Raw genomic sequence first — 16117 nt, forward strand, 5'->3', positions numbered from 1 at the left:
ACTAGTCCTAGTTCCCTAACTTCATGAAGAGACCTTCAATTAGATCCCAAATGTCAGTAGTTCTCAACCTTCCCAGACTACTGTACCCCTTTCAGGATGCCGATTTGTCTTGCATACCGCAAGTTTCACCTCACTTAAAAACTTGCTTACAAAATCAGACATAAAAATACAAAAAAAGTGTCACAGCACACTACTACTGAAAAATTGCTTACTTTCTCATTTTTACCATATACTTGTAAAATAAATCATAGCCCCCAGGTTGAGAAACACTGACACAGTATATAGAACAATATAAATAAGTCATTGTCTGTATGAAGTTTTTAGTTAATACTAGCTTTGTTAGTGCTTTTCATGTAGCCTTTTGTAAAATTAGGCTAATATCTAGATGAGCTGATGTACCCCCTGCAAGATCTCTGCATACCTCCAGTGGTACATGTGCCCTTGGTTGAGAACCACTGTCATGTCATAATACTGTACATACAGTTGCACATTATAGAAATATATTATAAACTACAATCCCTGCAATAATTAAGACAGGATTATGCAGTTCAAGCAAGCCAAACTTCACGCACACTAATACTGCCTCTTCCTTCTATGAAATGGTCTTAAATCAAAGATGATCCTTCAAAATACAGATGGTGCCCCTTTTTATCCCTTCTCGCCTTACCCCACCCCAACAGAATTAGGCAAAGTTTCAGCATTACTCACAGTGGTACATGATGCTGTTCTGGTTCTGCTTTGGTCAGTTCCTCCTCCTCAATGTCAGATTCCCCTCCTGAGCTGCTCTCAGTGACATCCGAATCAAATGCTTGCTCACTGGATCTCAAATTGGCCATCCCACTGGCTGTAAACCTCTCCAGTTCCTCTGAAATAGAGTCGCTCTTCAAGAAGCTGCTTAGTCCTTCCGACGTACTTGTTTCACTTGCAGCTTTCCTCAAGGCTGCTTCTGCCTTGCGGGTGAGCATCAGCTGGCTCCGATGCCTTAGAGAGTCCAAGTTTGGCAGTTTGCTCAGAGTCTCCTCCAAGAAGCCACCCAGCTGTTGCTGGATGTGTCTCTCTACCTGCTTGGCCTGCACCACCTGCAGGCGTTTCTGCAGCCTGCGAGCACGGTTCTCAATGTCTGCCTGCCGCCGTAGCACTGCCCTTGTCCTCAAATCAGAGTCCATGGCACTGAAGAGACTAGCCGACAGAGGAGACTTCTGCTCCTCTGTCTTGCCGCTCCCAAAATCAGAATGTGCATCTACACCAGATAATCTATTCTCTCCACTGCTTCCTTCAATCACCCGCTGCTGTGCTGCAGAATTAAGCGACAAATTATTTGCAGTGCTATTATTGCTAAATGGAGATGTGCGCTCAGCATCAAGGCTTCTGTGTGGAAGAGTGCAATTGGTCAAACCCGTCTTCAAGTCCCCTGATTCAGAACCCCCTGCAGTGTTAGAGTCAACACCCTGGAGGGTGGCTGAGAGGGGAGCACGCTTCCCGCCATTAAGTGAACTGGAGTTTTCATGGTCTGAATTGGTACTTTTAGCCAATTTCTTGGCCAAGCCATTCACAGGTGCTTGTGGAAGAGGTGGCTGACCACTAGTATTCATGTTTTTTAGATTTTCCAAAGAAAACTCCAACACTGGCTGTCTCCCCAACAGATCGCTTGTTTTCAAGAAGGACTGAGATAAGAGAGGGTGAGGTTTAAGAACTGTCTGCTTGTTGAAGACTCCTTGTAGCTTCAAAGGGTCTTTTGAAGGAACAGATGTTACATCCGAGCAGAGATAAGAGGCCACCAGTGGCTGCAGCTTGCCCAGCTCCTCCTTGGTAGGGTTATTACGGAAATCTACACTGGGATCCTCTGCAGCAATGGCTTTCCTTTTGGTGCCGTTGGCAGTGAGAAGGATGTTGTTGGCGTTGCCGTTGTTCTCGGCACTGCCAGGTGACAAGGTGGAGGACGGGGGAGCCAGTTTGAACCGGATGTGGTGAGCTTCAGCTGCTGCGTCAGTGAGAGCGGGCGCCATCGCAGCCATTCAGCACAGAGAGACAGGAATTCCAGCCTCTCCCAGTGCCGAGGCCAGCTCCACTGCCTCTTACTGCCTCGCCTGAGGACAGCCTAAAAAAAGAAAGCAAAGTCACTGAATCAGATAAATAGTAAACAAAATGCTGATGAGCCATCTGAGAGACAGACCTGGGCCCATGGTCTGCAACATTGCAATATAACAGAAGCAAGATGGTCTAGTGGACTGAAGGCAAAACTAGCCATCAGAAAAACGGACGTCCCAGTGCTGGCTCTGAAACACTAATTTGCAATGAGAACTTTCTGGCAAGTCACTTTCGTCCAGTGCCTCAGTTTCCACATCTGCAAAACTGAGACAATACCAGACTTCAGGAGAAGTTACAAGGCCAAGCTTTTGTTTTCTAGAACTTTCATCTCTCCCCCGTTGAGCATTCTGTAGCTCTCCATGTTTGCTTAACTTTGTTGCTATTCAAATCAATAATAAAACTATTGATTTCAGTGAGAGCAAAGTTAGGCCTACATTGAGCACTTTTTAAAAATATTCTATTAGTGTTCAGTATACTTCAGAAATTCCAAATCATTATCCTAGCACCTAGAGATTCCCCACAATGCTAGGCATTATATACACACAGTAAGAGAGCATGCTGGCCCAAAGAGTTTACAGTGTAAACAGACAAGTATTATCTCAATTCACACTTTAACTAAGGCACAAAGGTTAAGTAACTTGCCCCCAAGATCACACAGGAAGTCTGTGGCAGAGTTGAGAATTGAATCCACATCTCCCAAGTCCCAGTCCAGTGTCTTAACCACAAGACCATACTATTTTTAAATTCCTCAGAGCTCTGTGGGTGGGATTTTCTCCATGCAGAGTATGGAAACATCCTCCTCTCACTCCAAACAAGTTAACTGCCTTATATACTCCTCCCACCATACATACAGATTGTTTGTGCTACGTCTACACTATAGCTTCCATCATGACTTCCACTGATGAGGCTGCATCAGTGGTAAATTACTGTTTAAATTTGCTTGCATTGTTGGACATGGCTTTAGGTGGAATAAGTCTCCACCCATACCAACTCCCAGTGGGTAGAAAAATACATTCCTATCTAGCAAAACAACCCCAGTGGCTTTCTTGGAAACCTTGTAAAGTTAGACCCTTTCAGGTTTCATCCATTTGGGAACTAGCGGTTTTCCAAATTCAAAATTTAATCAAAAATACTAACAGTAGTTTAGGCTGTCTGAAGTTTTCCCCCCCACTACAAGATGCACACTGAAATCAGCTGTTTACTTGGCCTCTCCCTTTCCTAAGTTCTTGCCGTATGACAGTTTCATCTCTACCCACCTTAATAGAGTACTTCCCCACTTAGTAATAAAATCACTAACAGTGTAACAACATTCAACTCACAAGAGAAAATATGAGTTAACAAAAGAGTGACTGATGACATTTTACTTAATGATCTTGCAGTTTTTCCTAAGACTGACAGAAGTTTCTGATCAACTAGCCATTTACTTAATCATTAAGATTTGTCAGCACTATTACACATTTTTGAAAGTGCAGGACTATTATAACAATTTAGTTGATCTTTTATAGCTTTTGCTTTGTCTTCTATTTGTTATGCTGCAGATAAACACGTCACTGCTTTTGTATTGTATTTCAATACTTAACATTAAGAGCAAAAGTGAAAAGTTCAGAGCAATCCTAAATCAAAATATTTATCTCTGATAAACCAATCCCTCAATTGTACATCAGTTTACATTAATAATTAACGTTATAATCACAATGGAAGCCACCCATAATGGACAAGGAATAATGATGTTAAAAGTATTTTAAAAACCCCAGAGGTCTGTACCTGTTACTGATTTCATTTTAGATTAAGATTACTTTTTTGAGGAGTTTGCTTTCCCTCTGCCCTCATTTATGCTTTTTTAGATTTACTCATCTAGAGCTAAAATTAGTTTTGTTAATTGCCTGTTTCTGATTTGCTTTCTAGTTCTGCTGTATAGTAGAAGTATGCTGCAGTGTTTACATTATACGAACTGCTGGGAAGTTTTATTCACTTAAAAATAACCTTTCCATGTAAACTGAGAAAAACCAGAGAAAGACAAGGTGTGAGAGGTAATATTTTTCATTGGACCAACTTCTATTAGTGGAAGAGACTAGCTTTTGAGCTAAAAGCTATTACCTCACCCACAGGGTGCGTCTAATCTCCTGGGACCAACATGGCTACAAATAATATTGAAAACAAACATCAGAAACATTTCTATTGATGGAGGAAGGGGGTTCTCCTTTAAGATGAGCCCAACTCTAGAGCCTAAACTAAACAGACTTTAAACTCCATTTGTATTGAATGCCTAGCTCTTATACAGTGCTTTCCATCAATACATCTCACAGCACTTTACACAGGAGGTCAATATCACCATTTCACAGAGGTACTGAGGAAAGCAACTTGCCCAAGGTCACCCAACAGACCAGTGGCAGAGCTGGGACCAGAACCCAGGCCTCCCGAGTTCCAGTCCACTGCTCTCTCCACCTAGAATAAAAAAAGTCCTTGACGGTTTGTGCGTACAGGGCTAAGTATTTTGTTTCTTGTGTAGTTTGCTTACCTAGAATGAACAGAGCCTATTTTACTTTTTTTATAAATGTGCAATCCATTATGTGTGGGCAATGCCCAGCTGTGTTCTTAAACCCATACTAAACAACAGATTTCAATAAACATAATTTCACTCCCTACATACAGGGCCAAATGCTTTCAATGCACTCAATGTGCAGATTACAATTCTAGTTGTAGCAAACACTCCACTTGTAGTGAAGATGGGCTGTGGATAGAAAAAGCAGCTTCACTACAGAAGGCTTCTATTAAATTCCCTACCAAGGCCTCTACTGATGAGACTTGAATATTTAGATCAGCTGTTTATTCTTAAGCACTGCTGTCAAATAAATTCACTCACACTTCTGCTTTTCAGTTTCCCTAAAAAGTAGGTACACGAATCTAAATGGGTCCATTACTACAGCATCTGAAAGCCTGATCTTGGTATCAACCTACATACATACTTAACATCTTTCAGAGATAATTTAAAATAAAATAGAAAAGTAAGAGATGACAACAACTGGGCCCCAACCATGGAAATTCAAGGCTCTGTCTACACACAAATTTGCACCAGTTTAAGTTCAATAAGGGTAAATACCTGCATGGACACTTAAATTACTCTTAATACAAAGTGATTTCGTGCATTTTAAACCTGTTCCTAATCAACTTAAATCGAAACCAAAATAATCCTAGTTAACATAAATCTGTGAACACTCATATTTCTAACTAAATCTATTTGAAAAAAAAAAATCACAAATTAAACGAACGCATATCTGTTTAGACATGCCCTAGGTTTACCCCCAGCTTTACAGGAGGAATGGAAAGAAGAGGGATGGAACTTTAAGATTTACAAAATGTTTCCAAATTCTCCTTGTTCAATAAATACACTTTCCATTCTTCGTTCCACTAATTTAAGAGGCCTCCAATTTCTTTTAAAGGTAATCTGCAAAAGTTTTATTTTAATCCAATTATTCTTTTGCAAAATTTCCAATGAGCAAAGGCAATAGCTAATAGGAGTTATTAGTGATAGATCTGAAACAAAAATTTCAGCCAACATTTCCCTCCTTAAAGATGACCTTCAAGGAAAAACACGGGTGGTTTTGCCTTAAGAGGGGGTGGAGCTCCTGCTTCTTTGACTTTTGGAATATCAAAACTCTTCTACCTTGTTCTTGCTGGCTGATGAGAAACAGAGGTAGGTGCTCTCAGTCCTCAATTGAAGGGGTGAAAGCACTTACATACAAAGGATCTTTTCCCCTAACTTTCTCAGATGTTCACACTCCCGCCTCCTCTGCAATAAATAAAATAAATAAATAGTAAAACAGTGACTAGAAGTCCCTCTCCTCAAAATGTTTAAGTTATACTCTTGTCGTATTTGCAATTCATAATCCTAATAGTTCAAGTCCTCCAGGAAAGACTAGATAAGACCCAAATTAGCCTATTTAAAAAAAAAGCCAAGACCTCTATACATTGTGATTATCTTTTCTCCTTCAGAAGACCAATTTTTTGGCCTATAGATGGCACATTTAAAATTCTTAGTAGTCCAGGTTGCAGATATTATGGTTTCGCTGCCACTGAGTCACATTACTAGTATTATATAGACAACTGAAAGAACCTTTAAGTAACAAATTCATTTTTAAAAACAATCTTCATCCACTTTGTTTATGGCTCTTGTGTTGTCAGCAGAAGATACTGCTTAGCTTTTGCAGTATATCAAAGCAGTAATTGTTAAGATACAGCAACAGAGAGTTAGTGAACTACTTCTCCCAACACAGAGCAATATACGTATTATCTCAGAGCTCTCAAGTATTTCCTCCACACCATCTCCATGAGCAACATTATAGCAGCAGCTCTGCTATAGTTAAGGTTGAGGGTCTAGTTTCAGTTTAAAAGTTGACTATTATGTATTAGCAGGAGTGTTGTAAGCAAGACATGGGAAGTAATTCTTCTGCTCTACTCTGCGCTGATTAGGCCTCAACTGGAGTATTGTGTCCAGTTCTCTGTGCCACATTTCAGGAACAATGTGTACAAACTGGAGAGTCTTGAGAAGAGCAACAAAAATGATTAAAGGTCTAGAAAACATGACCTATGAGGGAACAAACCCATTTTTTTCAATCTTTAGTCTGGAGAAGAGAAGACTGAGGGGGGACATGATAACAGTTTTCAAGTACGTAAAACACTGTTACAAGGAGGAGGGAGAAAAATTGTTCTCCTTAACCTCTGAGGATAGGACAAGAAGCAATGGGCTTAAATTGCAGCAAGGGAGGTTTAGGTTGGATGTTAGGAAAAACTTCCTGGAATAAATTCCCTAGGGAGGTCATAGAATCTCCATCATTAGAGATTTTTTTAAGAGTAGGTTAGGCAAACACCTGTCAGGAATGGTCTAGTTGCTGCCATGAGTGCAGGGGACTGGACTAGATGCCCTTTCACGGTCCCTTCCAGTCCTATGATTCTATACCAAGTGCTCTAAAATTCACATGGTGACTCAATATCTTGAAGTTTGCTGTGACTCATGGCGGTATGGCATAAGTTAGTGGTCCAAGTTTGAGCAGGAGTTCCTGAGTCCCCCTAAAAAGTCAGCTGTTCATTAGGGGAGGTTTTGCACACACCTGGGCTCCAATGTATGGCTCTAATCGTCCCCAAACTGCTATTCCCCCTTGTCATTTTTTTTTTTTTTTTTTTTTTTTAAGTTATTGCACTGCAGCCATTGACCTTTTGGGGAAGCAATATTGAAAGAGTTACGGGTAAAGTTTGTAACTCCAAGTTGGCACAACTTGGACTAAAAGAGCAGTATGTGCACATGCAGCAAGACTACTGTTGAGGCCCAAGTGGGTATCTCTTGTCATAAAAATTTGGAGGCTCAAAAGGAACATGCTGTAGTCATTGAACCTGAGTTGCACTCAAGCTCTGTGAATTTGAGCCTTACCTTTGGCAATTTTCAGACAGATAATATGTTCCTTGCTCTCTGCCTGCATTCTGCAGAGGCTCTTTTCAGAAGTTTTGCCCCATGTCTCCACTGCTCCCCAAACAAGGGAAAGGAACCCAGAACTCCCCCACCTTACCCATGCTGCTACCAGCAGTGGCGAAGGGTCTCCAGCCTCACCCTTTCTCTCAAAGCAGCAGAACTGGGGGGGGGGGAAGGGGTTAGAGCAGTGGAGGAGGAAAGGAGAGAGTCATAGCTGTGCAGTGGGGAATATACGGGGCTTCAAGCTCTGCTCCCCCAAACTTCCATACCCCCCACCATTTTTGTTCCCTCTTCAAATTATGCCCTTTGTTTCCTGGTTTTCAGAGGTTTATGTTCAGCTGAGCTCAATGTTCTAGAAGGTATAAGATACTACTGGGCAACCTTAACTCTGTTAATGAAGTTGGGGTTTTTTGGTTACTGATCTGCTCTAATGACTTGAATCACCACTCTCTCCAATCCTGCAACTATCTTACAAACAACTCTTCCTAGATGATCCACCCCAACCTCAAATCCTACACAGCTGAAATAAATTCACCTCTCCCCACCCTTCATCATGGAGACAAGAGTGGTATTTTCTACCAAGACTCATAACCTTGGTAAAGTCTTTGACTCCTTCCTCTCCTTAACTCCTCCCTTTACCCTCCCCCCTCCGATATATCCAGGATCCCACTAAGGCCTGGTGTACACTAGGACATTAGGTTGGTATAACTACATTACTTAGGGGGTGTGACAAATCCACACCCCAAGTGACACCGTTAAACTGACCTAATCCCCAGTGTAGACAGTGCTAGGATGATGGAAGAGTATCTATGCCAGGGGTTCATGACCCCTCAGGGGTCATGAGGTTATTACATGGGGAGGCCCGCAAGCTGTCAGCCTCCACTCCCAAACCATGCTTCACCTCCAGCATTTAGAATAGTGTTAAATACATTTTTTTTAAAAAGGGGTTTTAATTTATTGGGGTGGGGGGGTTGCACTCAGAGACTTGCTTTGTGAAAGCGATCACCAATACCAAAGTTTGAGAACCATTGATCTCCCATATTACTCCCTAACTTCTTCACCAGGAAATCTTCCTTTACTCTTCAAAATCCACTTACTTTACTTGGGAATGGGAGTCAGTGATGGAAAGCCAAGATTTCCACTATGCACAAACAAAAGCCTAAACCTAGCAATATCTGTAGACTAAGAAGTTTACATGCACAGGAGCGCAACATACATTAAAATCAAATAACCTCACATTCATGTGCTACATAAAGCGCTCTTGCTTCCCCTCTACCTCTCAACTTCTTAGGGGCCCATGTTATGCCCAAACTGTAGGCTTCTCAGAGCAGGAACCAGTCTTACTTGTCTACAGCAGTCCATACTTATGGCAATGTTTAAATATTAATACTGAAGAGATTAATTCTGAGAGGGGAAAAAACCCATTGTGAGAAGTGATATCAAATTTATCCAGAAAAAAAAAAGGTAGGTTAGATTATAGGTACACATAAGGTTGATTGCACTGTGTACATGATTAAAGACAATATTTTGTAATATTTTTACAAGTGTGTGAATAGAAGAGCTATTCGAACCAGTGACTGAAAGAATACAACCTAAGCCTCAAACTCGAAGGCCTAGAAGTAGGCCTTTAAAACTAGTATGCTAAGACTTCTTTCCTAAAACAAGCCCTCAGTTCAGAACCCTAGATATACCCTTTTTTTTTGTGGGGGGGTGGATTTGTTTTCTAAAAAGGAGGAAAGAATATCTTGTCATCTTTCAACATTCTGTAATTGGGAAAGAAAATGATTACCAATTTAGAAGCATCTTTCCTATAAGTATAACTCTCAAAAAGCTTTAATTAAGAAAACAATGGGACAACACATAGGATGGACTAGTTGTACCATCACATATGATAGGCAAATTGCTTGCCATGCTGTAAAATGCTATCGTTTTAAAAATCTCAGATCTCCCAAAGATTTGACAGTTAAGATATTAAAAGTAGATATCTATGCATGAACCAAGACACTTATAATATGCATACAACAGCCCTTATGTACATTTAAAGGACCAGTGTCTTCTAATGAGTGTTGAGATTTAAATCTTTCATGGAAGGTTATAAAACACTCATATTAAAGAGTGGTTCTGCTCTGAAGTGACTAATAATTGGATTGTGGGGCCTCAATGATTTGAGACTGTGCGTACTCAGTTTACACATAAAAGGAGTCAAGCCTGCAAATGAACTCTTGAGTCTGAAAGTCAACCTAGCCTCTTTCCTACTCAAGCATCACTAGTAATAGTGATCCTAAAAAACAGATTATGTTCTTAATGGCACCTATGCAGCTCCAGTCTTCAAATGGCATCATCATCTGTTATACCTGTCTAACCCCCTCTGTACTCAACAGGGCTTGCACAGGAGTCACTGATGGCATAATTTGGTCTACACAAAGTTAATTACAGACAAAAAGACGTACAAAAAGGAAAAAGCAAGCTTGACTATCACTTCCCAGAGGAAGTTTGCAGTCTGGCAGTTATGTACAAGAATTAACTTTTACTTGCAAAGTGACCTAATTTGATATGAAGTCTTTGATATGGAATCCCCAACATTATCCTTTTTTCAAAAAGGGATGAGGGAATCACTCTTCAGAGCAAAGCCGCATTCAAGAGTCAAACGGAAAAGCGAAATGTAAGCAACAGAATGTTCTTAAAAAATGCTTTAAGTATAAACAAATTATCTGAAAACTCAGCTCTTCTTGTATTTACAAAACAACTGGAAAGATTGGCATTCCCCCTACCACAGAAAACTCCACCACAAACCCACAATGCACAGAGCTTTCCTGTACTTTTAGGTATATTCTGGGCAACTTGCCAAGGAAAGAGTCTTGAACTCAGGACTTAGATAAGGTAAGTAGGAACAAAAAGTCTTTTTTTTTTTTTTTTTTTTTTTTTAACATATTCAGATTTGTTGTACACATTCTATAGCTGCAGTTAAAGTAACACCACCTTTAACTCATGCTCTTTTGAGAAAGTGCCAGGGTCAAAATATTAACATTAACTTTCAATATTTTGCCAAAATGTGTCTCTGTCATAGAACACTTTACATTTCAAAGCACTGTACAAACATTAACTAACTAAACCTTAACACCCCTGGGAGGGAGTTCCATATTTTCATCATTTTACCAGTGAGGAAACAGTTTAAGTCACTTACCCTATGTCACATGGAAAATTAGTGGCAGAGACTAAAACACACAAGCTCCTAGCCCCACGCTCAATCCACTAAACTATACAACCTCTCTTTGGGCATTTAAGTGTCTTATTCTATAATGAATCAATAATCCAGTACACCCATTATCCTGACCATGATCCAAAAGCTTTAATTTAGCAAACTGCTGCCAGACAGCCAATAGGTCTCAGCTTTAATAACTGCTCAGGATCTCACACTGAAGAGAGCAATTCAGGGGGATCACCATCACAGCATCCAACAACAACAGAAAGTAAATTCCAAGGCTAGGCTGCTGAGCACTTTCTTCTAATAAAAGGAACCTACATACAGTGTGTGAATGACAAGCCACAGTTACCACGTGGTAACTGGTTTGTCACTTTTCATTTCTAAGGCAGAGAAATAAAGAAAGTTGAACAGAACTTTTCCACTCATATTCACTGCTTCGCTATGTCACTGCAGGCCTCAATAAGAGGGTATAAAAATCATGAAGGGGACTCAATGAAGTTTGGTATAACTTAGTACAGAGTTCATAACAGACTTCATGCTACTAGCTTGACTAAAGTCTGGATCAGCTTTCAGTAAAGAAACAGATTTCAATAAAGCTATTTTAAACAAAACACTTTTCACCACTCAACACTTCGCAGAGCTGGTGGAGAGAGAAAAAGTAATTCTGCAGCAACAAGTCTAAACTGAGGAGCTGACAAAGATATGGTCAAACAGGTCTGAACAGACCTATAATAAGTACCCTTTCCTCTCTTTAGATTTGTTTCAGCTATTCTTTTTCCAATCTCTGTGTTTGTTCTTGATCGTGTAAAAAAGTAAGATGTTTTCATCTTGGATTCACATAGAGCAGTGCCCAAGCTCCACTCTTTAGTATTAGATCTCCTTAACCCTCAGAACTTCTATTTTATTTTCTGCTTTTATTCTTAAACTTAAATTATAGTTTGCCAAGGAACAAGTTACGAGAAGTTTATGTTTTCCATCTCTTCTTGGAGTCTGAACAGTTTTGCAGTAAGCTATTTGCTTTGTCCCCCACCCTAACGTCTCAGTTTGAATGTACCTTGAAGAGAATATACTCATGGCATAATACACTAAGCAACTGCATCACCAGGACCCTGATGTGTGGCAACTCTTTGTCCAACTGAGAAGAGACAGGAAGCCTTTTTCCTAACAGTATAACAAAGCAGTTCAAAATTACATCCTTAACCATACAGCTGAACAATAGTACAGGAGTCTGGAGAGGATTTTCTTTTTGGGGAGGAGAAGAATTCTAATAAAAGTTTTTGGACATGCATTCCAGATACACAGAGTGTATTTTAAGACTTTATGACTGAGGAAATGTTATTTATAAAATACAACAAAGGAAACTGTACTTCACAGATCACCTGCCATTCTGATCATCCAAGTGTTGAGAGACTTTTTAATGAGACTACAAAAACTCTGAACATAAAGAACCATACACAGAAACTCTATGTATTATTTGGTTGAGCCAGCACATTACCTAATATCCAGAAAAAAGTTAACTTAATGCTAGTTTGTCATCTAAGGCCCAGCTGATGCAACAGCTTGTCCCAGTCACATAGCCACACAGGGTTTGATTTAAAAAAAAGTGTGTGGGAGGTAAGACAGCACTGAAGTACATGATAAGCAAAACACTTAATTTGCACACCTTCAAAAAAAAAAAAAAAAAAAAAGTTTTTTTTTAAAAAAATTTTAAACTTTTTAAAATAAAAAAAAAAAAAGTATAAGGCATAATCCCTGCAAAATTGATGTGGCTTCCATTATCCACCTGCCTTTAGGATGCAAGCATGAAGAATGCCTGAATATATTTTTATTTCTTATTTACCTTATTAGTCCATCAAGCCTGATCCTCCCTGGCTTCGCTGGTGAACTACTTGGGGGAAACACAAAGCATATGTATCGTCAGTTCTCTTAAATGAAAGGATCAGGTGTTGAAACTCCAGAGACATGCTTTGTCCAAAGTGTTCATTGGGTGTTGGAATTGTGTGTGTTAACAAACCAGTTTTAAAACTGTGATTAAAGTCAATTCTCCTTTACAAAAATTGTTCGGCTTTCACTCCACTTTTGTGATATTCTCTGGTCACCATAATCTTCCAGGGTGGACTTCGCTTGCATTTAGTATTGAAAAAATGTTACAGAAACCACAACAACAAAAAACAGTTCTCTCACCCCTTTTTGGCATTCTTTATAAATAATAAAAAAAGCATGAGAGAACATAAGACTTCCATCCTTCCCCCTTTTCCAGGTCACCTTTAACTGCGTTGTAATTAAGTCCGTAATAGGGACTTAGTTTGCAGCGTAGACAGGGCCTAATATGGATTTAGTGATCCCACTGAGATGGTACAGTTAAGGAAAAAAAATTCCCCCAGCCCCTTCTCCCAAATTAGGCTTTGCTTGTAGTTTACCTTAAGAGGTCCCACTATCAAGTCAGGCAACTATTCTCTTAAAAATAAAAAAAAATTAAAAGGTCAAGAGGTCAACATTATTTTATATTTAAGTTAATAAATTTGTGGTTAAGAGTCTACAAGGCATCGTCACTACCCATAATACCTTTCCCATGTTGTATGGGAGGGCTTAAGGGGAGAATATACACAATGGGTAACTGGCATTATACATTCCCCTCTGAAAACAATGGTGGGTGGTTGTTTTTTTAATCTTTAAATAAGTAATGATATGCAGGGGGGGGGGAATCAGAGACCCTGTAATTTCTTAAAATTCAGATTATGAAGGGGAAGTGGGTATGCTTAAATTATACTAGTATATCAACTGGATTGTCCAGAAAGAAAAATTAGCTTACTACTAGTCAAAGAGTGTTATGACTAAAGTACTTTCCCAATTTCACAACACATTTTAACTTCCCTGAGGATGGGCTTTTTACCTAGTCTTATTTTTAGAAATACACATCATAGCACACATCACATGATGTGATGTAACTGCTAGCAAGAAAATGGCCCAAACTGTTCAAAATGTAGTGGTCGGACAAAAAATCCAAACACACACACACAGAGCAATTCCTCACGTACCATGGCCAGTTTTATGGAAAGTTACAATTCTGTTTGCCATTCAGACTGGTGGTGTATATAAGCTCCTATATAAATGAACTGGCCAAATCTAAATGTATATAGATTTTATTAGCAGGGGAGACTATGCTCCAATTTAAAAAAAAAAAAAAGTATTTCGATGACCTTACGGGGTCCCTTCCAGTTCTATGAGATAAGTATATCTCCATATATTTTATTTATTTATTTTATTTCCTAATTTTTTGTAGAAACATGAACGGGCAAATTTGTTACAGAAGATAAAAAGAAGTTCCTTTAAAAAGATCCAGACCAAATCTAATGCTAGGCAAACTCTTTGTAATCGAGCACCACAAATGCTCTAAACCTCTTATCATAAAGAGACAGTCAAGAACAGAATAGTCTTTAAAAAATGTGAATACACTTACTTATATGCTACTGTTTAGAGAAGAATGAACAAAATTTTCACCAATCCAAAATTAAAAATAACCACACACACAACCCAAACTTTCAACTATTGTAGTTTAGTTGATCAAATCCATGTCAGAAAATAGACCACTGTATGGTCTAAATGGGTAGAAGGGAAGGCCTGTACACAAAGCTCTTATAAATAAACCAATTACTGCATTTAAAACCATGAGACGGTGACAGACGTTTACACACATACCCCACTACTACTTTTCATACTTAATTGTGCATTTGGCCCTAATGTTATTGTGAAGGGACAAGCTCCTCATGCAAAATTATGCAAGGTGGAGATTATGCAACTTTCTTCTGTTTACTTGAAAACTCCGTTTTTTGTTTTATTTTTTCCCCCCTTTTTATCTTAAACACCCCTATCACCTTTGGTCTCTTCCAAAGGGATAGCTTTGGGTTGGCTTCTTTGAGAGGACAGGCTTCAGATTAAAGCCAGTATATAATGTTACACACCATACAAGCAGCAACACCACACCACAATGACTGCCAGCCACGTGACAGAGATGGCAACACACCCGGGCGGGGAGTGTGAATGGAACTGGGGGCGGCAATGCAGGACTCGATTTTGGAACTTCGGGGTCCGCCGCATTCGAACCACCGGGCTAGAAACGTTCCATACGCGGTCGTTCAAGTTTATAAACAAGCCACAAAAGGCTCCAGCCCTTGTGCAAGATTTCAATTTAAAGTGGCGCCATCAAACCAACCTCCTCCCCACCGCCGCCGCCACCTCCACGCAATGGATCCGCAGTACTTTGCGAGCCACACGCACTAGGGCAGGGAGTCGAAAGACACCGAGACAGTAGCACAAGGAGAGATCCCTACAGAGGGAGATTTAACAGGCAGGGCTCAGCCAGAGCAGACCAAAATACAGCCACTTCCACCAGGAAGGCACCAAGCACGGCAGCGAAAACAAAGTCAGGCCCCTGCTCTCCCCCACCCTGCTCCCCTCCCCCGGAGGCGCCTGGCTGAGCGATCCGCTAGTGACCCGAGTACTTTACCCGACACACACTCCCAGGAGCCCCGAGCCCGGCCGTGCCTGGCACGGGGAGCGGGGCGGTGCGGGGCGGGAGCCAGCAGCCGGGCAGAGAAGTTCGGGCCGAGGCCGGGACTGGAAGAAACCCACATCAGACACGTTCAGAGGCGGCGGCGCCGGGCACCGAGGCAGCCGCGGTCGCAGATGGTGAAGGTGGAAGCGAGCCCCCCTTTCTTCCCCTCCCATGCACGCGGCGGGAGCAGCGCAGAGGGAGCAGGAGCCATTTAAAGTTGCCTGGCTCCGCGGGGCCGGCGGTAGTTGCAGTAACAAAGGGGCAGCGGGAGGGAGGGAGGGAAGGAGAAAGGGCAGCGGGCGGAGGGGAGAGGGAGCGGGGCGGCAGCGGCACCTACCACGTGATGGAGCCGAGAGCACAGTCCGGGCGGATTCAGCCCCGCACAAAATGGGCGCAGTTTGCAAACAAGCGCCGACCGAGGGGAGAAGCGGAGCCGCAGCCGGCACCAGCACCGCCAGCCCCGGCTGCAGCCCCGGCTCCCCCCCCCGCTCGGGCCCGCTCGGTCTTCCCCGGCGGCGGGGGACGGGGCTCTTCTCTTCCTCCCTCCCCGGGGGCAGAGCGGCGGTGGCGGCTGCAGCCCGGGCTGGGGCGGGGGGAGAAGCGGCCCCCCCACCCCCGGCTCGGGGAGCGCCCTGGAGCCGCCGGCTGCGGGTCCTCGCCTGTCCGCGGGCGCTGGGTCGGACCGGCGGGCGCTCGGGGTCGCTCTCCGCCCGCGGGGCGGCGGCGGAGCGAGCGCGGCGGTGCTTCCCCCCCGCTCCGGGTGAGAGCGGCGGCGGCGCTGCTCGGAAAATGGCGGCCAGGCTCC

The 16117-nt window shown here is 41.9% G+C and overlaps 1 protein-coding gene across 1 annotated transcript in view; it reads right to left on the reverse strand.

Annotated features, from left to right (window-relative positions):
- Positions 1-16117, reverse strand: part of KANSL1 (KAT8 regulatory NSL complex subunit 1) — a 177061-nt gene that overhangs the window by 143596 nt on the left and 17348 nt on the right. The window contains exon 3 of the mRNA XM_024195174.1: positions 709-2098. Within this exon, the coding sequence (XP_024050942.1) occupies positions 709-2015 (1307 nt within the window). The 5' untranslated portion in view covers positions 2016-2098. The remainder of the gene's footprint in view (positions 1-708; positions 2099-16117) is intronic.

This window comes from Terrapene carolina, unplaced genomic scaffold (assembly GCF_002925995.2).
Source record: "Terrapene carolina triunguis isolate 2854851 unplaced genomic scaffold, T_m_triunguis-2.0 Scaffold193, whole genome shotgun sequence".
NCBI lineage: Eukaryota > Metazoa > Chordata > Testudines > Emydidae > Terrapene > Terrapene triunguis.